This window comes from Mus caroli, unplaced genomic scaffold (assembly GCF_978045245.1).
Source record: "Mus caroli unplaced genomic scaffold, Mus_caroli_1 scaffold_4, whole genome shotgun sequence".
Lineage (NCBI taxonomy): Eukaryota > Metazoa > Chordata > Mammalia > Rodentia > Muridae > Mus > Mus caroli.
The window spans coordinates 52,032,297-52,053,994 of NW_028227259.1; the positions used below are offsets into that span (position 1 = coordinate 52,032,297).

The window sequence follows — 21,698 nt, forward strand, 5'->3', positions numbered from 1 at the left end:
GAAAGACAACAACAAAAACAGAAGCAAAAAAGAAAAAATTGCCTCAGAACGACTCTCAGAACACAAAGAAAGACATAGTAACAAGACACTGTATGAATAATATTGGACAGAAGAGAAAATTAAACTACTCCATGAAGCTATATCTCAAAGGTGCAATACTAGCATAGAGAGTCTTAGATATCAACAATATGAGTTTCTTTTTTTTTTTCATTCAAATAATGGATTTACTCATTGGCTTGCTTGCTTGCTTATTGAGGCTGTAGGGATCAAAACCTAGGGTATCAAACATGCTAGGCAAATGCTTATAGATCTATAAACATTGTAATTCTTTTTTTTTATTTTTAGATATTTTCTTTATTTTCATTTTAAATGCTATCCCGAAAGTTCCCTATACCCTCCCCGCACCCTGCTCCCCTACCCACCCACTCCCACTTCTTGGCCCTGGCATTCCCCTGTACTGGGGCATATAAAGTCTGCAAGACCAAGGGGCCTCTCTTCCCAATGATGGTCGACTAGGCCATTTTCTGCTACATATACAGCTAGAGACATGAGCTCTGGGGGTACTGGTTAGTTCATATTGTTGTTCCTCCTATAGGGTTTCAGACCCCTTCTGCTCTTTGGGTGCTTTCTCTAGCTTCTCTATTGGGGTCCCTGTGTTCCATGACTGTGAGCATCCACTTCTGTATTTGCCAGGCACTGGCATAGCCTCATACGAGATAGCTATATCAGGGTCCCTTCAGCAAAATCTTGCTGGCATATGCAATAGTGTCTGGGTTTTGTGGCTGATTATGGGATGGATCCCCAGGTGGGGTAGTCTCTGGATAGTCCATCCTTTCGTCTTAGCTCCAAACTTTGTCTCTGTAACTCCTTTCACCGGTATGAGTTTCAAAACATACAGCTGAGCTGGGTAGGGTGGTGCAAACCTATAATACTGACACTAAGACTGAGATAAAGCAGGAGAATGAGTTCCAGTCTGAAGTCCATGAGATCCTGTCTTAAGATGAAAAATAATACAAAACAAAAACCCATACATGAAACATACTACACATCATTCCTGAATAGTAAGTCTACAAGTATATACAAAAGAATATCAAGTTTGATTGAAGTAGTACACACTGAATTTTATGAATGGCTGTGATTACAGAGGAGAAAGGGTAGAAAACAAAATTACCCAGGTTACCACTGTATTTATTTTACATAAAATCTGCAAGCAAGCATGTTCAAATATTGTTAACCAGCAATTTGGAATAAGGAATCCCCAAGGGTTATTGTTCCCCATACTTTTCTGTATTTTTTTAAAAAGTGGTTAAAATTTAAATAGACAATTAGTTGCAGTTGGGCACAGTAAGTGCTTTCTACAATATGTGCAAAGCACAAAAGTGATACAGGACATGGTAGCTTTTGCCTCATCACCCCTCAAACAAAACCAGCCCTTCCGCGGGTATCCAGATGGCTCCTGTTCAACAGAATGTACCCATCAGCAGTTTCTTCTATAAGAACTGCTACACCTTCTCCCATTCCTGACCAATTGTTTGCAGAAGCCCTGCCTGTGCTTGCTAGGCTTCAGGTTTTTATACTCATAGCCAGTCCCCTGCAGCTTGGCTGTGCCCCATTTAAATTGCTGCAACCTCCTAACTGCCAAATCTTGTCAGTTCTCATCTTACTTAACCATGCAAAGCACTTAAGGTAATTGACCAAGCACTGGAAAAGTTTCCTGCCCTTGGCATCCATGATACTACTCATGTCTGCCATTCCCTCACCCGACACTCTATCTCTGACTCCTCTCCTAGCATCCACCTCTTGATTCAGCCACATCCCTTTAGTCATTATCTTCGGGCATTCACCCTGAACTCTGTTCTCTCTGCTGGTGACATTGTCATCATGGTTTTTACCTGATAACTGCTGGCTCTCAAATCAGAATTTCTAGTTGCTTTAGAGACTTTAAACACAAACCTCTGACAGCTGGTTTTCGCTCTACCAGCATCTTAATTTCTATAAATTCTAAAACAGCCATCCTTTACAAGATTTAAAGTTGATGTTGAACACCAGATTGTCTTCATCTTCAATACTTAATGTTGCACTGATTACATTTGCAACTGAATTTCTCAAACTGACTCCCTTCTTTCCACCTTCCATACTGCTACAATTCCTGTTTATCATTCAACAGGTCTCTTTGCCTTCATGGGGGAAAATGATGCTCTGTCATTTCCTCCTAAACCTAAACAATATCTGCTTTGTCTTAACACTGTTTAATAGGATATAGATTTCAGTCTACATATCTCTGCCATAAATGCAAACATCTTGACAACATATTACCACATTCCCTTCCAGTTCTGCTCTTGAATACGTTGTACCACTAATATTAAAGATACATGGGCTTTCATGGAACTTTCTAGAAAGAACTGGAACTTTCACACAACTTTAAGTCTTTGCCAAGGTTGATGATCTTACCACACAAATACATGTTCCCTTCTCTTATATTTGACAAATTTCAGCATTTATTTTTAAGACTAAGCTGACGGTGACACCTCTACCTGCAAGGTTTCTTTTGTGTCTCAAAGATCTCTTGTTGTTTTCATTTCTTTGCTCCTGTAGGGAGTTGCATGTGCCTCTATTTTAGGGCATTTGTCATGCTAGTCATAGCGTAACTTATTCCTAAGTCCCTCTCTCCCAGTGGACAGAATGCAGGAGTTGGGTCTTTATGCTGGTACCTTAATTCAACAATATTTAGGAGTGTATTATAAGCAGGCTTACAGGATAGACACGGAACAATATGGATAATCTGAAGATTCCAGGACTCTAAATTCCTGAGGACCAAAGTAAACAGTGATTTTGAATCATGATTTGAAGATGTTCCTTTAAATCAGTAAGGCCATTATGAAATCAGGGCATTCTCATATGGTATGATTTTTGCATGTCACTAAAACTAGTCATTTCTAAGTAGAGTCCCTTTTTCATTTCTTTTAATTAGGCATACAAATGTGAAATTACTCTATTAATTTGTTCTAAATACTTAAAGCAAAGCCTCCATGGATTAGCTCTTCTCTTGTGAAATTGCCACAACCAAGCCTGCAATTGCACACTGTTGTTTGGGAGACAATGATGGCTAAAGGTTCACTGTGTTAGCAGATCATCAACTACACTGCATGGATTAAAGATGCACAAATAACAAGAGATAATTTCCCTGAAGTTGAATCAGGAAATAGCCATATTACAACTGATCTATACCATGTCTTAGAAGAATCAATTGGGCAATAGTACAGGTGCATCTTGTGTAATTTGGAATATTTGTAGACAGAGTGATTGAAGCTTCTCTGGAATTGGAACATCCATCATGATTGAAAAAGTGTGGAACTTAGAATGCACAAATAGCCCAGAAACAAAATACCACAAACTACAATCTGAACAATGTATGAAAGTTGTCAACTTGGATAACCACAAGAACAGCTTTCCTGATACCTTTCAGAAGAAGGAATAGGAATAGTAAACAATGACATCCCAATGTATTGTTACTTCTCTTACACCTGACATGTGCACAAGTAGGCACATAAATGAAATGGAAGCTGCCCGAGGATAAAACTGTACATTGTTCATAGTTCGCTGTAACTCTTCTGCTCTGAAGTCTAAGGATAAGAGATACACCTGTTTATGTCACTTTATCAGTGGCCTGACCTAAACCGAACCCTTATGTCAATCAACTGAGCAAGTCTCACTCATAATATCTGATACAACGACAAGGCAAGCTGGACCAGTGCTCTACTAACCCTGGTATGGAAGCTACTCAGAATATGTACACTTGACTATGGGAACAAAATATTGCTAGTTCTAAAATGCTTATTAAAAGAAAGAAGTTACTTTTATCAATAAGTATGCATACTTCTCTAAAAGTACATGCATAGGATTTATAAAGAAACATAACACCCCCAGGTGTATACCAACATTTTAATGTATCTATATATTTGATAATTTCATACATGTATACAACATATTTTTATCATATACCCTCTACACACCCCTTCATCTCCCCATTGATCACTTTTCCCATCTTCCCCTTTCAACTTTTTTTCCTTTTGCATTTTTCTTGTTTGTGTTGTTTTTGGATTTGGTAATTCAGTCTAATTAATGCTGCCCATAGATAGATGGCTGTAGGACTATCCACAAGAAGATGGTCAATTTATCAGAAGTTATATCCCTAAAGAAAAATGACTCACTCTATCCCAGCATCAGTCAACTGTCAATAGCAGCTGGGGTGGGCCTAATACATCCTGCTCACATTCTGGGATGTTGACTTGCTTTATCTGGTGAGGTTTTGTGTAAGCAACCATAGCAGCTCTAAGTTAGTGGTGGTTCTGTCATATGTAGAAGACACTGGTTTGTCCCAGTCCTCCCAGACCTCTGACTCTCTCTCTCTCTCTCTCTCTCTCTCTCTCTCTCTCTCTCTCTCTCTCTCTCTCTCTCTCTCTGTCTCTCTCTCTCTCTCGATGTTCGATGTTCATGTATCATTTAGAGCTGATCCCTCCCCACTAATTTATTCTCTGCACTTCAACCAGTTATGAATCATTGTATTAGCCGTTATCCAGTGCTAAAAGTGGGATTCTTACTGAGGAGGTATGCACTAGTCTATGTGTACAGAGATATATATTTAAAAGTTAGTTTGGTGGTGTGTTCATGTACCAAGATACCAAGATAGTAATAGTAATTGGCTCACCCCTCCGCCCTGGGCCCATGAAGTCCTAGCCATAGATTTTTTTGCAGGTTTACAACATCAAGTCTGAATTCCCTCCTATGAACTTGGACTCCAATATAATAAAAATGTTCTTGGTTACCTCCATAACAATAATGCCATAATTGAACCAACGCACATATCTTGTCAGACTGGCTTTTGAAACCAGTTGCAGGATTCACATCTTTGATAAGTCTGCTGATGACCTTTCTCTATGAGCAGCCTGCCTACCATGATCAGGAACTATAAAATGCAGCCAGTAAGAAGGGCGCTTCCAAGTAAGTTCCAGATTGATTCCCTCATATAGCCAAAGTGGACAGTGTCTTTAAAATAAAGGATTACCGTTAGGTTGTGTTGAGCAACCCAAAGCAATGGCAAGAGCCTGCATTGTTTGGGAGTCTCTGGGATCTTCCTGGCCAATCACTGAAAGGGGGGCATTTCACACCTGGCACTGGACTTTGGTTTGACAATCTCTGACTTCTGGGAGAATATTATATCCCTATATAATTTAACTCCATCCAAGTTCTTTTGTCAATAAGGACTTTTAGGAATCTTATAAATTTCTAGACTTCCATCTGGCTTTGTGATCCTTCCTTTACCCCTCTTCTGTTCTTCCTTTCTATCCCCATTCCCACTTCTGTCTGCCTCCTCATCCTGAAATAGGTTCTCTAATCAAGCCATGATAGAAAGTGGATGATTTGGACCACAGATTAATGGCTGTAAGTTCTAAAGAAGAGACCAATGTCAAAGTTCAGTATTTAATTTAGACCAGAAAAAAAATACTAAAAAGAAAATGAAAAGAGAGAGAAGATGAGATGATTCAAGGTCCCTCAATGGCAAGCTACACAGAGCCACAATCCATGATTTGCTGGTTAATATGACCATACATTATGCCTTTGGTTAAGCATATAAACCATGGGCACATAATGTGTTTGGCTTTTGATTGTCTAGTTCTTCTGCTTCAAACCTCTGATCACTTCTCATCACCTGTAGAACAAAATCCAAACCCATTAAAAAACTCAAACTCTTATATTTTTGGTTGTGAGCCTAGCCTTTAACGGCTGAGCCAAAACGCTGACACCATTGCATACACTAGCAAGATTTTGCTGAAAGGACCCAGATATAGCTGTCTCTTGTGAGACTATGCCGGGGCCTAGCAAACACAGAAGTGGATGATCACAGTCAGCTATTGGATGGATCACACGGCCCCCAATGGAGGAGCTAGAGAAATTACCCAAGGAGCTAAAGGGAACTGCAACCCTATAGGTGGAACAACAATATGAACTAACCAGTACCCCGGAGCTCTTGTCTCTAGCTGCATATGTAACAAAAGATGGCCTAGTCAGCCATCACTGCAAAAAGAGGCCCATTGGACTTGCAAACTTTATATGCCCCAGTACAGGGGAACCCCAGGGCCAAAAAGGGGGAGTGGGTGGGTAGGGGATTGGGGGGGTGGGCATGGGGGACTTTTGGGATAGCATTGAAAATGTAAACGAGGAAAATACCTAATAAAAAATAAATTAAAAAGAACAAAAAAAAAAACCAAAAAAACAAAAAAAACCCTCAAACTCCTAGCCATGTGACCTTTGTCTGCCTCTGCAGAATCATCTTCTGTGTCCTTTTGTCTTTCTGCCTTTTTCTCTCTTTCTCCTTCCTTCAAATACATTCTTTGCTTTTGTCTTATCTATTTCTAAGCATAATTCAATCATCAATTTTATTTCTACTTCTTTTAAGAGTTATTTTCTTATCCTGAAACCAGGGTAGTTTTTTCCTTGTGTCTGTCTACTCCTGTGTATATGTTTCCTTGTTCATCTGCTGAAATTGTAATTGCATTCATTTATACTGTTTGAAATGGTTCTTCCTAGCTGCCAATTGGTGAGCAGAGAAGGTACTTGCATCACCCAAGAATCCAATACAAGTAATTTATGACAAATGTTAAACAAATAAGTGTTGGGGATAAAGTTAAGTACATATGTACAGAAGCTCAGAGAGTGGAAGTGTTTGTATCAGAGTTTTTTGAGTGTTTTCACATTGCATTTGACAACAGAAAAAATGAGGACTATCTAATAGTGTAAACAATATTTTTATCTTGTTTATTAGCATATTTAAAAATCACTTTACTATCCACTTGTCAACAAATATTTGAGTGTCCCTGTGGACCTTAGAAGTGTGGACAGTCTCTTTACTCTGGGTTTCCAGATAAATACCAAGAAACTAATTAAAACTGCACTGATTAAGGAACAATATTAAATGAATGTGTGACTTATTCTGGCAGGAAAGAGGATCACTAGAGATCATTGCTTACAGAATTGTTATATAGTCTCAACTAGTTAGTATCAGCAAAACTCTGCAAAATGTCTCTAGGGGGATAGAGAAGCAGATCCAAGAGGAAGTAGTGAAGGCAGGAGGAGGAAGGCAGCTATGCCAATGGAGTGTTCTAGATCAAGATCATGGTGTTGTAGAGAATGAGACACTTCCTTCAGAAATTCACCTGAACACTGCACCTAGCAGTGTCCAGAATTCTGGACACTAGTTTGTCCAACTTGGCCTGCCTGTTTGTATTCCAATTCAAGTTGAAGGAGACCATAAAGGTCACTTTCTCTGCATCCAGACCTTCAAAGATATAGTTCCCATGCTAGCCACAAAGTTGGACATCTGGGTTCACTCTTTCTATTCAACATAATTTGGACACGGCTTTTATTTGAATCTTTACTGTAGCTGTGTTAAAGAAACCTACAGGAAGTTTATCAGAAAACTTGCCTTTGTCTCCCTAGACTAGCCACCTGAACAGAAAAGGTTACGTCTGAGAAGCCCAACTCAGTCCTCCCTCCCTCAACAGGTCAATTTGTCCCAGACAGTCTCCTTTGCTTTCCCAGGACCTGTCTAGGAATGAGAAAAGAGAAATAAAAACACAGACTACTATGCAGCCACAATGGCTTTGATACTATTGCCTTAGTCAATCAACATCCCTGCAGACCAGTCACAAACTATGTGACAGTTGCACTTTTCACCTCAATGTACTTACAAAGGACAGTCAAAATCACCTTGACGATATTAGATTTTCTTCCTAAAATCAATGACGTTAATGTAGAACTCAATATACACAGGGTCAATACCCACAGGTTCAATGTAAACAGGCTCATATAAACATAAACATCAGAGTGAATGTGCCCACACTCTCTGGTTTGGGAAGGGTTAGCATCTTCCCATCATCATAGGCCTTCACTCAGACTTCCATGTGGGAGATGGTGTCAGTCCAGGAGCCTAGCCTTGATATGCAAAGCATAGCCACTCATGCTTTGCAGTCTTCTATCTCACTCCAGTGTTGATCAGTCACGAATGCCAGCCACGATGCTGCAGGCGTTTGCTATCCATGCCTTTGCATAACTCATCATTCCTGTCTAAACACAGGGGAAGTCTTGATAATCTTCCCACTGAAGGTTTTCTGATCTTCAGGCTTTATACCAAGATATAAGGGTCTTTCCTTGTTATCCTTTACTATGCCTTCATTTTTCTGTCATCCACCACACAAATTACACATTTCCTAGATATTTTTTCCTTACTCACACAGCTCAGCCTTGCCATGGTCTATGGCCCTATCAACTCTAGCCTCCACAAATTCATTCCTGGCCCCATTCAACAATTCTTTGAAATCTCCTTAACTCTCATTAGTTGTCCAAATCCTAGTTCAAAACCAGTATCCTATATAAGATCGTCCCTAGAAAATCATCCTTTTTTTCCTGGAAGACTGGATATATCTCTTCTAGAGAAGCAATCACCTCTCCCTCACAGCTCTCCCCTTCCATAACCCACTGCTTTCACTCTTGCTGCCCCTAACCTCTGTCCATATAATAAGATACATTTTGCTCATTCCAAATCATTATGAAAATGACCACCATTCACATTTATGAGATGGAACTGTTTGTTGGACACTGCCAAGTGCCTTCCAATATATTATTAGTTCAGTTGTTCCCCATGCATCCTGGTAGATTAGGTTCATTTTATTGATTTAAAACTGCATATATCAGAGTCCCGTTTGACAGAAAATATAGTACAAAATATATTCAAAATAATTTAAGATACATATGTATTATATGTCATAATATATAGTATATAGAAATATGAATATACTTGTATTTTGAAGGAACAAAAAGTCTGAAGTATAGGACACCAAGTGTAAGAGAATAGAGAGATTCAGAATGAATAGTTGTATTGATGAAGACATCCGAGAAGAAACACTTTGATGAAGACCCAAATGAAGTCAGCAAGCCACCCAACAGAGGATATGAAGCAGGAACAATCCAACCATAAACAAAGAAATTAAATTCCATTGGCCTTGTGGCTTACTGAAGTCACACAGTCACATCCAGGGCATCTGAACCCCACTTCTGATTCTAGAGTCCTATACTTAGCTACCATACTTCTTCTCCCAGTCCTGCAATGGCTCAGAATATTAGCCAGCTCTGGACTTATAAAACTCCTTTCTTCCCTTGAGTCAACAGACATGAGCCTTCTGTGTCAGGCACTGACCTCCATAATCCTTCTTCAATTTCTTTCCAGACTCTGAAGTACTCCCTGTCTTCACGTCCAGTTCCTTGCTTTCTCTTCAGAGTTCTAACACTCAGTTCTCTCTGATATCCACTCTCATGACTGCAATCCTAATTATCTCTCTATAACTGCATCTCTAATCTGGGTCCTCTGTGGAGCTTGGTGCCCAGGATTTGGGGATCCTGACTATCCTTCATTTATTTCTGTCTTCCTAATGCTCATCACATTAGGATGCAATGGATGTGTAACAACTGTGAGCTTCTCTGAAGATAGATTAAGCCTAAACTCCATATTTCCAACTGTCTTTGGGGAGAATGACATGGATATTTTCACTGGGAACACATTCTTTTTCTTTGAAATCCATCCCTTCTTCTGTAACTCTTGTTGCTCATCAAACCACAATCTATCTGCAATGCCCCAGCTTGTCTTTCAGGCAAGTTACTTTTCCATCCCCATTGCCTTTACCCTAGCTCACCCTTTTGTTTCTCTTGCCTAGGCTAATGCAACAGTCACCTAATGACATCATTATCAAGGATACATCCTACCCAGCTATGCAAAATTAATGTTCTACATTCTGTCACTTTGGGACATTCAACTGGCTCCCTTCCGTCTGCAGAATGAAATCTCCAGTTATTGTAGCAGCCCAAATGGCCCCATGCCTACTAGCATCTCCTCCACTTTGATGTCACACAGGTCCATAAATTTTGCAGATCAAATCAGCACCATTTCTTTCAAATATTTCCCATCTGCATAAACTGAGGCAACCCCAGACTTCCTGAAGCCAGAAATATAGATGCCTTGCCTCAGGGTCTTCCTTCATCATTGATTCCTTTAGCATTCTGTCAGTTGACATGTGCACATCCTCTTGACCTCATATTCTGTTTATTTCAGGTGTACTCTTTATTCTTAAACCCCTGAACTACTATGTCCTACAGATTCTGCACCTACATGTACTGCAACAGCAGGTTTCTTCGCCTGTTGTTTTGTCCTCACTCTATCCCCATCCATCTGCCACATCACTTCAGTTTTGTTGCTGGTGTGAAAAATAGGTTCATCTTGATTGAAATTCACCATAGTTCCTCAGCAACTTCATGCACAGACTCCTGTAATGTCTCATCTTACTGTTCCATTCCATCTCAAACCTTCATGCATCAGGAAGAACTCACAGTTCCTGGACTGCATAACCCTTGGCTCAGCCTTAGCCCCACAGCTACTATTACCGAAAATATCTATTATTCCATGTGTCATCTTACCCAGAAAACCTCAGCCACCTCCCTCAGGTGTCTTTCTAATCTAATCTAGGTGTCTTGCTTTAACCCTGTCTGACCTGCAGGATGTGACTCAGGGATTTTGCCAAATTCCTCTATTCATGGAGCTATCATGGGGCTTTCCATAATCCATATTCTATCATATGTGCCTATTTCTACAAGAAAGTTAAGGTTCCCAGGGGGATATTTTTAACCTCTTCACTCTATTACTGTGAATGATACTTGGCAAAAGAAGTCCAGCATGTTTGATGAAAAAAAATGACTGACATATTTCGGGATACCCTTATATATAGCAATTTTAGTGTGCAGTTTAATGCTACTATCCTGCGTAGGGTCTGGGTAGTGTTATATGTGACTCTATATGTCTAGTTTCACTTAGTAATAAATCTTGTGATTATAATCCTACCGCTACTTGCTTCCCTGGCATAGCATTTCACAAAAGCTATTGATAGGATAGTCACTAATGACAATTTTCATTGAAGAAAGACAACTGTATCCTAGGAAGATATTTAACTCCTGTCTTTGAAGATGAGGAAAACTAGCATGCTCTCTATAATTAATACATAAAGCAGGCAAAGTAAAATTTTAAGAGTATACCAGGAACAAGTGACTTAAAACTTTAGTTCTTTATTGGAAAAAATCAGCACTGCCTTTTCTGTTCTCAAATATTTATTAGCACAGTATCTCTTGTCTAATGCATGACGGGTAATTGAGTTTTAAATGAATGATTGTTGAATAGCATCTTTAAAAAATATTGCTAAAGCTACCAGAAAATAAATCAGTGAAGGCTGAAGTCACACTTGTCACTGCTGGGTTCTATAATTCTATTCTGATGATATTCATGAAAACTCACTATCTCCTGCTTAGGGATTCAGAAATAAATAGAGCTGTGCTTAAAATTATAATAATTCTAACAATTAATTTCCACACTTCAATCTGCTTGTTGTAATGCTTGTAGATTTTTTTTTCATTGCCGGTGTTTATTCTGAGCGATGAACAATGATGTTGCAAGTATTAGTTTTTGGGTTTTTTTTTTGAATGACTAATTCCCATTTGGAAACCACATTTACAACTTTAATTTAACTAGGAGAGTTTCTGTGAATTAGCGACAAATTGTGTCCTTCAATTATATCAGAAGCACTGGCAGTTTCTTCCTCCCAGCTTCAGAATTAGAGAGGTAGTCAACTGAAAACCATCTTTACTGACTGTGCATTCATGGAAACTGGAGTTTATTTTCTACCTCCCTTGTGGAGGAGTTCCTCATTCCATGTCTTTCAATACTGCTAAATTGGGCTGTGGGTTTTTGCTGTTGCTTTTGTTTTGGTTTTGTTTGTTTGTTTCTGTTTCCCAACACCTGGTTCTGAACTCTCCTCTTCCATCATTTCCCTCCTTACAGCCATCAAATGAAGGAAATGCACTTGTGCTTCAGAGGTGAAGAACAGCTATGAGGGCAAAGTTATGAGCAGTTACAAGCCTGTAACCAAGAGCAGCTACAGAGCGCGTTGCAGCAAGGAGAGCCCAGGTTTAAATTATAGGGCGTTTGTGGAGATGAACGAAGAGGAGCAAGTGGTTTTGGAATTCTTGTAAGAGACAGTTGATTTTCACAAGCACTAGCAGAACTTGATAGGGTATAATAGTGTTCTAATGATAAATGATTGAATCTATGAAATTAGCTTTAAAATTATAGGGCTGCTGAATTTAATTTAGAAGTCTCTATGCCAGTTTGAAATGCCTCTGCTTTTGCTAGAACATTATTTAAACTGGCAATAAGAGAAATGGGTATCCCCAATTCCTTTATCACTTTCCTTAAACAGAAGTTATTACTCATTTCATACTCTCCAAGCACCCAAGTCGTATTTGCTTTATGAAGAAAGTAAGTGGTTTCATATCCTCCCTTCCCTGTAGAAGATTTCTAAAAATTTAAATAGCATGCTTTTTCATGTAAGTAAGTGGTAGACCAAAAAAAAAAAAAAAAAGTTATATTTGAAAAAGCAGAGGAAGGAAGAAAGTAACAACAGAAAAAGCATAAGCTTTCAAGGCCATATTTTGAAGCTTAACTCTATAAGGCCCCAAAGTGGGGAAAGGCCAAGTGCACTGTCACTGGGTGGTTCTCTTTGTACAGGAACACTTCCTTCCTATAGGAAGTCATCTCACTTTTAACCATATAACTCACTTTATCCTTAACTCCATCACGGGAATGGGTATTTTAAAAGGTAAGTGATTAGTCATTTCTTCCCCTATTCCAGTGTGAAGGCCCAGGGCATAGCTAGCAATTATCTTTTGTATAAACAGCAGGATCTCCAAAGGCAAAATCTGTTTTGTAAGACTAATGCTGGGTACTTTCTTAGTAAATATTTGAGGAGTGAACCTCATTTGATCATCACGAGATGTCTATAAGGTCCTAGTAGATAGCACCTTCACTACTGTCTATTGAAAAAAAAATTAAAGGCAGGGTGGCATTGCATGCAATAGCTATTTTATCTGATATCAGTTTCTTAAATTAAATAAAAAAATTATCTAAGCCAGAGTGTTGTCCAATGTCACGTGTTCATAGTACAGTATCTGAGAGAGTTATCTTTTTTTTTTAATGCATGACTTAGGTGTGTCCATTTTATATTTTTTGTGTGTTTTATACAAAGTTTATTTAATCATTATAAAACTTCTTTTTTATTAGATATTTTCTTTATTCACATTTCAAATGGATCCCGAAAGTTCCCTATACCCTCCCCTGCCCTGCTCTCCTACCTACCCACTCCCACTTCTTGGCCCTGGTGTTCCCCTGTACTGGGCCATATAAAGTTTTCAATACCAAGGGGCCTCTGAGAGAGTTATCTTACAGATGTCTATAGGTCAGTACCACATTGTGGTGTTTGATAATTTTTCTCTATATATACAAGTCAAAGAAGACCAGCACATCACTTTGTCCCACAATAGAGTAGGTTGGAGTACAGGGACAGCTCTATCTTGGGGATTTGCCACAATGGTAGGAGGCTATTCATTTGACATATTTCTGGAGCCCTTATCAGCCATACAACATCAAAATGGAGAACAACAATATGGAGAACTGTCCTGGATTAATTTCTCATACTATCCAAGTAAAACTCATTTATGTATAAAATTTTAAAATCAAATATGAAATCCTTGAAAGTGTTCTGCAATGTTAATAGGTTTAATATATGAATGTGATATATTCATACAATATTACCATAAAACTCATATAGTCACTTGACAGGCATGTAGTCTTTTATGGAAAAAAACTGATTTAGGGGTGTTCTTAGGAACATCATGACATGTATAACATCATAAAAAACAATTTTGGGCTGTTCTTAGGGCACTTTGGCATATATAACACAACCTATACATTGTACTACAAAAGAAGACATAGTAGGCATAATCTGAAAACTGTAGTCGTAATTGGATCTTTAAAATCTTACTTTGAATCCTATTTAGACTTCAATGATACCACTGTTAAACAAATGGCATCACTCATAGATATTTCAAACTATTAACACACATTGACATCTGAAGATACAAGTCTGTTTTCTTCCAAAGTCATTGTTTAAAATCCTATAAAAATGCCAGTTCTTGTTCCCTAAAGACTTTTTATTCTCTGTTTATGAACAGATGGTACCTAAAACAAGACGGGACACTTCCTTAAGCCAATACAAATTTGAGGTAACCCTGAAGTTACAAATTGTTGACATGTTTTGACTGCTCATTTTTACCTAAATAAATAATTGGAGTGGGATAAGCATGGGACTGACTTCTCAAAGGTTAATAATGTGCCCCGAAGGTATTTAAAGTGACAGTATGTTCCTGGATCCAGATATTCAACCACACTGTGTATGTTCACCCCTGAATAAAAAAATCAGCCTTTAACAAGGGTATGACAGCCAAATGCACACATATGCAGAATTCTATATTTATATCCCAGATCAAATGGCTTGTTATAATGTCAGAGTGTATAGGGAACTGTTGTGTTTAAAAACAGACTTTCTACTTACTCGGCTCTCTAATACTGCATATGCATTTGCATACAGATTGGCCATAGAAAAGAGGCTTGGCAAGCAGGGAGATAGACATGACCACTGGAGTAAAGGTCTAAACGTTATCTCTTTTCAGCCTTCCTTCCTGACACAACCCGATTCTCCCTGTGAATGCTAATATGAGAGAAAATGAAGCAGAGAAATAGATGTGTGTGTACTCAATGAGATCCCAGTGGTTTGGTATTCCCATTCCTTTCTGTGGCTACTGCTGCAATGGGAGGCACTTTCATTGGGTGGGCTTAATAACAAAGATAACAGTAATAATAGCACTCATGGTAGTACAGATGCATAGAAGAGGACATCTTAAGTAACAACCAAAGTCATGTTTCAGAGTGAATACTTAAATAATTTTGCACTATCTCATTAATTCTGGTAAAGGACTAGAAGGGATAGCAACTGCTCCCTGAAAGTCCACTGGACTACTGACCCTGGAAGTCATCGATCTGGAAGATATTGAGGATAAGGGAGAAGCACAGTAATCATATTGCCTCAAATACAACAAATACTTCCTTCAAGCCTTCTCCACAAGAAATCTATACTCCTCTAGCAAGGGGGCCATCGATGCTGAGAAAAGTCAGACCTCATGCCATATTTCTCAGCCTGGGGACATGGTCCTTCAAATAAAGAGGACAGAAAACAAAGAATGTCACTTCCTAAAGAGGATTTAACAAGCTACTAATATAAACTGAGGTTCAAGTCCTTCCACGGGTCTATCATGGTGCAACAGGATTTAAATCCAATAAATGTCTTTTAGGCATTTAGTAGTTTGTGAAGCATCATGTAAATACTAACTACTAGAAAAAAAACATTAGTAACTTGTGCAGGAAATATATTAATGAGGACCTAGATTTAATAGCTACAAATAATAAAAGCAAAATGAAAGGCTGATTCTTAGTTGGGAAATAGGGACAAAGCAGTGGAAAAGCACAAGGAGGATGCTGCATGTGACATGGGTCTGGATAAATTTGTAGACAACCAATCACCAAGCAGCAGACGTGCAGGAAGTTAATCCTAAGCAGTGGGAAAACACAAAGTATGGTTGGGAACTGGGGGGAAAAACCAGTCCAACTCTATCAAAGCCCGGACTGACAGACAGGTAGAAAGAAGGTAATGCAGAGGTGGAAGGTGATCAGGAGAGCCTTTCATACCAATCTAAAATAACCATATCTTTGTTGTTTTAGATTCCACTTTGAAAAAATTGAACCAAAGCAAGGTACTAAAATATATTCTCCAGGAGAATAAAACTTAAATCATGTGATAGTAAATATATTTGACTTTCAGTGGGAGATAGTATAGAAAAAGGAGTCTAGCATACTATCCTGGAAATGATGCTATGAACATCACGTTAAGTGATTGAGAGGAAATGGAGGTTAAGAGAAAGAATACATAAATAGACAAGTAAACATTGGTCAATGTTTATTGATGGAAGTCAGTAGAGACTTCCTCAGAGTCAGAAGTCCCATAGAGAAAGATCTGCTCAGACAAGTTTCAAACTGTATGTATCAAATGACAGTGCCACCATTTGAACAATAACATTTCTAAAAAATATCTTTTCATGCTTTTATAATACAGTGCTAGTAAAACTTACTGATGGGTCTGAAATTCTCGTGATGAAAATGTCTGTCTGACACTTTGGAAGAGCATTGGACTAGACTATACTGTGACTTACACACCACATTAGAAATTAAAATAGAAGTTTGCTTAAGAAGAAAACACACAGAGGAAAGATAATTTTAAAAACTTGGTGAAATTTGCATATAATATGCCAAAGAAAAGAGGTGAAGGTCATAAAGAATTACCAGAAATCTGAGAGGGAGCAGAGCAATTCCATTCCACAGAGAGTCATGGAGAAGAATGTGGTTGTTATGGTAGGACATGTGAGTCCTCAAACTAGGTGCCAGGCAATGAAGTGATGCCGGGGAAGCACCAGCTCAACTCTCCCAGGAATCATAATCAGCTAAGGTGGATTGGTGAGCAGATGAAGTACCACAGCTAGTTCAGGCCAATGTAGCAAAAGACATAAGGACCTTTAACCAAATGAGCCATTTTGAAAAGTAAATGGGTGTCTCAGTGCTCAAGCATGAAAAAAATAGGTAGTTAGGGGCTCAGCTGAACAACCTTAAGACATGTTTGAGGATATTAAAGGCCTACTGAGTGAATAGTACTTATATATTCACCTCCTCTCTCTCTCTCTCTCTCTCTCTCTCTCTCTCTCTCTCTCTCTCTCTCTCTCTCTCTCTCTCTCTCTCTCACACACACACACACACACACACACACACACACACACACACACATCTGTTGAAAATTGTCCCTAAAGAGGAGAAATATTGGGTAAATAAGCCAATGAACGGTGAACTATTGGAATGCAATATTATCCACATTATAAAAACCTGCAAAGATGGGGGAAACAACTAAAACAGGAAAGATGGATCTTGTGTTGGCCAGAAATATATTTTCAAAACAAATCAACCTCTAGTCTGCTCTAAATTTTTTCAGAAATCTTGCACAGCTCTCTAATGTCCAAAACAGTCATTGCCTTATTTTATGAATGAGGGTGTAATTGTTGATCAGGGAAAAAAAAGTATACCATAGAAAGGGGAAAAAAGCAGACATTTCTGAATTGTAATAATTCAGAATATTTATTGAATACTCCCTTTCGTCTGTGTGACATTAAAAAAGTAGAATGAATTATAAAATTAAAACATTTACCAGGGTTCAGCACAAGTACATTTTTTTTACTATTACTCATAAGAAAATTGCTAATTTGACTTTTCTTGAACCTTAATAATCACAAAACTTTAAGTGAAGCCACAATACATCCATCCAATTATGATTCAAAATTCCAGCAATATTTCAAGCTACTATTGACACATATATTTCTCCTCCACAATTTTACTGTAAATTACACCACATAACATCTGCCATCCCTAAGTTAGATGGCACAAATTAAGGACACTGATGAATAATTTCATAGGACTTTTTTCCTCTGACCTTCTTTCTGATTCTTTTAAATATATGATTGCATTCTCTCTCTGTCTCTTTCTCTCTGTGTCTCTTTTGTCTGTCTCTCTCTCTCTCTCCCTCCCTCCATCAATTCATTCTTCCTTTCCCCATGCCTCCCTCTCTACACACTACACACACACACACACACACACAGAGAGAGTAGAATTATGTTTGATTTTACAATAGGGTATGAAGCTAATGGAACTAGACCATCGAATGAAAAACATATTGAGTGGGTAAGCTTTGAGTATAACACAGAGTCTGATGAGTGTCAGAGTAAATCTAAGTCTAGACCATCAGTGTTCTGTGGTCTGTAGCATTCACACTATCAACTGCAAGGACCTGGAAGGCAATGTATGTATGCATATTGCATGTTTCATTTATTGAAAGGTGCACAAGATGGAAGCTTAAGCAACGGAATTCAACTCTCCTGCTACCATTCCTGAGGCTTCCCCACAATTTTACACAGCATGGTGGGGGAGGAGTTTTTCATCTCTCCACAGAGTGTGTTTCAGAGTTTTACCTCCAAATAAATCCATAATTCACATGTATACACATGAAAGAGAGAGAAGAGAGAGACAGAAATAGAGATAGAGACAGAGACAGAGATCTCCAATTTTCATTTTCCCCTCTTCCTGAATTTCTCTATCAGATCATTCTGTTAACATTTGATTGGATCATTTTATAATTCTCTTGTCCACGAGTGTAATTCAGGATTAAACCCATCAATCTCTACTTACTGAAGAGAGAGAGAACAAGAGGATGTGGCTATTGTTTTAAATTAAAACCTAAATCCTTTAAAATTGACAGTCATCTCTTTTTCCCTCAGATGACTACAGATCTCAGCATGGATAACCAAATTTCTAAATCATGTTTGGTCATCTCTAATATTTCCTTTACAACAGGAGCAACAAGAACAAAAGCAAGGTTCTCTGCATTTTTTTTTCCTTTAGTCTTCCCATCACACATTAATTACCTAAAAATGTCTGCATGCAACTAAAGGAAATGTGTTACACTTTTCACTTTCATCCTCATCCTAGCCAAGATGCAAGCAGCATCTTTCTATTCTCCAAGAAATCTTTACATGCTGACACTTGAGACAATATCAGATCCTCTATTTTTTAAAAGTTAATTGTTTCATACTCTCCGGGCATGACTTCATTTGTGTTTCTTGTTTTTCAGGAGTTCTACCAGACATGGTGCTGGACGGAGAGTCGCTTGCAAATTCATTCCCCATCTCACATATTGGCCCCAGTAGAGAACTGTTCCTACTGAACAGCCACCAACTCCAGAGACTGTGTCCCCACAGCCTGTCCCAGATCTGAGTTCATTCCTCCTGAGCCTTGGGCACACAGGCTCTCCTACAGGGGACTGAGATGATCACACAGAACTGCAAAGACACGACCCTGTCCTCCCAACCTATCACTTTCCTCTTACACTGAAAGTGTCATTCTGACAAAAAAAATTTTTTTTTAAAAAGTAAAACAACGGAGAGATTTCAGTCGCTTAAATATTACACATACCTTTCATGGACTATCCCATGAAAGGTGTACTGGGTCATTAAAAGGTAGGCAACTGCTACTCTGAGCCAATGCCATCAGAGGTAAACTTTAGAGTGCTGGTGGTAGCGGTTGTGTTAGTGTTCAAGAGCCCATGAAGCACTAAGACTTTATAAATATTACACTCAAATGAGACAAGTACCCTCCTAGTTACAGTGAGTTTATCTCTCAGAGGAAAAGTACCAGGGAATGTCCATGTCTCATACCAATGTATTTCAGAGTACTGCTGGACTAAGTTGTTCAGGTGGCTCAGTTTCCAGAAGTAATAAAGAAATTACATTAAAAATCTACTTTCTTACAACTTTATCTCTCCAAAGGCCACATTTCTGACCCTGTAAAGCCAAAAGACATGTGACTCCGTAGCTTATATAATCTTCCTCGCTCACATTGATTCCACAACCACCTTGATTCTATTTAGGGTCCTCTTAAAAAGAAGAAGAAAAAAATCTGTACACACGAAAGCCATCTATAAACAAACTGATGGAACCCAAGATGCTCTGTGGGGAGGACATCGGTTCTGCCTTACATCCCGCTAAATCCAGAGAACAGTTTCTATCTCTGCTTATTTCCCTGTGAGACAGACTCCATGCAGAGTGCCCAGTACCTTTTCAAGGCTGTACTATATAAAAATTATTTCCAAGTGTCACTGAAGAACATTTTCTCCGAACACACTAAATTGAAGGTAGCTATAGAACAAGACAAGCGACAAGCGTGCCCTGATGTGGGCAACATCCCGTCTGTGTATTAACCAGCCGATCAAAATAGAGTTCTAGTGAAATGTTTGGGAGCATCAAGGAAGTGTGGAGGGGGTGGATCAACACCATTTTGACTCATTTATCCCCAGGTGTTAGGGGAAGGAAGTGTGCTTGTGAATGACATCTGGTAAAAGCAAACCACAACCTCAGAAATTTTCAGGGAAGGCAAAAAGTACGCTCGGCATCGCGACGGACCCTACCACTAACGAGTTTCAAACACACTTCAAGCATTTTTTTTCTTTCCCTCCTAGACCCTGCCACGCACCCCCCACTCCTTGGCTCTCCCATGCCCCCACACCCACCTCCCTTTCCCAATCCCTCCTGGGTCCTCACTCTCTCTCATGCAGCAGTGGCAACAAGCGTCCCCCCCCCCGCCCCCAGCGTGGAAGGGGCACGGGATCACAGCGAGGGGAGGACCATGCCAGCGGGACGCCCGCTCCAAAGCCCATCGCGTCCTACCGCCTGTGGAGCTCGCCTCCTCCAGCTGAGCCGAGATGCTTTCCACCCTTCTCACGTTCATCTTTGAGGACACTGGATGCCGGAGCGACACTCTTAGAGTCCACTGACCCAGGGGCGTGTGGCGATGGGTCCGCTACAGGAGCGCACAGCCACTCTGTCCTGAGCGACCAAGAAGCTGGGAGCTGGAGGCGGCGGCAGCGGCGGCGGCGGCAGGCAGGGCGCGCGAAGCCGTTGCAGGTGCAGGCAGAGGCCGGCGGGGGGCGCCGGGGGCGCTGTGCCACGCTGGGTGGCAGGGCTATGCCTGTGGTGGGGGCCAGGACACCCGCCGCTGAGAAGTTGGGGCGCTGTACCGCCAGACAGAACGAGGCGCCCCCCGCCCCTAGCACGCTTGGCACCTCCTCTGCCACCTGCTGCCAAGTCACTAAAGGAGAAAGTGGAGGAGGCTGTAGCAGTGCCTCAGGTGACAGCAGACACACACACACACACACACACACACAGAGAGAGAGAGAGAGAGAGAGAGAGAGAGAGAGAGAGAGAGAGAGAGAGAGAGAGAGCTGAAGCAGCTTAAGGCTAAAAAAGGCATCTTTTGAGATTTTCCAATGGATTATCTGAGGGTCCACTGCGACCCCTTTCGGCTTCACCTAGAGCCTGGCTCTAGGCTGGCTCAAGAAGTCTTTGGCAAAGAAACTTACTGCGGGGTCCCTAGAGGGTCAGACTCTGCCCTGGGTTCGAAGGACACCAGAAGGCAAGGAGATGCCCTTCTGGGAACCAGGCAGAGTGCCAGCAACTCCTAGACAGGAAACTTCCCAAGTACAACTCAGTCATGAGACTGAGAGAGAGGTTGGAGAATGTGACTTCTAGACACTGCCTAGACAAGGCCAAGGTGACCACAGCACATTACACAGAGCAGCTGAGCTAACTAGGAGACATTTCCCACAAGCACCTTCTTCAAACAGACATTTCACTGGAGGACACTCTGTTGGAAGAGATGGCTGAGATCCCAGGGGATTTCATTACCCATGGCTGCTTGTTTCTCTAAGCAAACCAAGGCCAGCAATGCCTGAGAAAGACAGAAAACAACCCAATAAACCACTTGTGGCCATGGTTACTGTTGAACAGAGAGAGCTGAGCATTAAAACACAGGCTTCTCTGCCGGGAGGAGTGAAGTGTATATTGCCTCCTTTAAAAAGAAAGGTCGAGTTGACCAGTTCTGTGGGCCCGCAAAGCTGATTAACATTTGTTCGTTTGCACTCTCAGCTGCAAGGTCAATAGACCCTGACATGGTGGAAAGGCCTAATTGTTTGGAAAGTCAGTCTTTCTCCCTATACCTGCCTGAT

The 21,698-nt window shown here is 40.1% G+C and overlaps 1 protein-coding gene across 2 annotated transcripts in view; it reads right to left on the bottom strand.

Moving 5' to 3' along the window:
• The window catches only part of Kcnip4 (potassium voltage-gated channel interacting protein 4), a 1,126,911-nt gene extending 1,106,186 nt beyond the window's left edge, over positions 1-20,725 (bottom strand). Inside the window, exon 1 of one of the 2 annotated variants that reach the window (XM_021161807.3) lies at positions 20,362-20,725. In XM_021161807.3, coding sequence (XP_021017466.1) covers positions 20,362-20,422 — 61 coding nt within the window. In that variant the 5' untranslated portion in view covers positions 20,423-20,725. The remainder of the gene's footprint in view (positions 1-20,361) is intronic. The other variant, XM_021161803.3, reaches the window with a different exon arrangement.
• Positions 20,726-21,698: the final 973 nt, after the last annotated feature.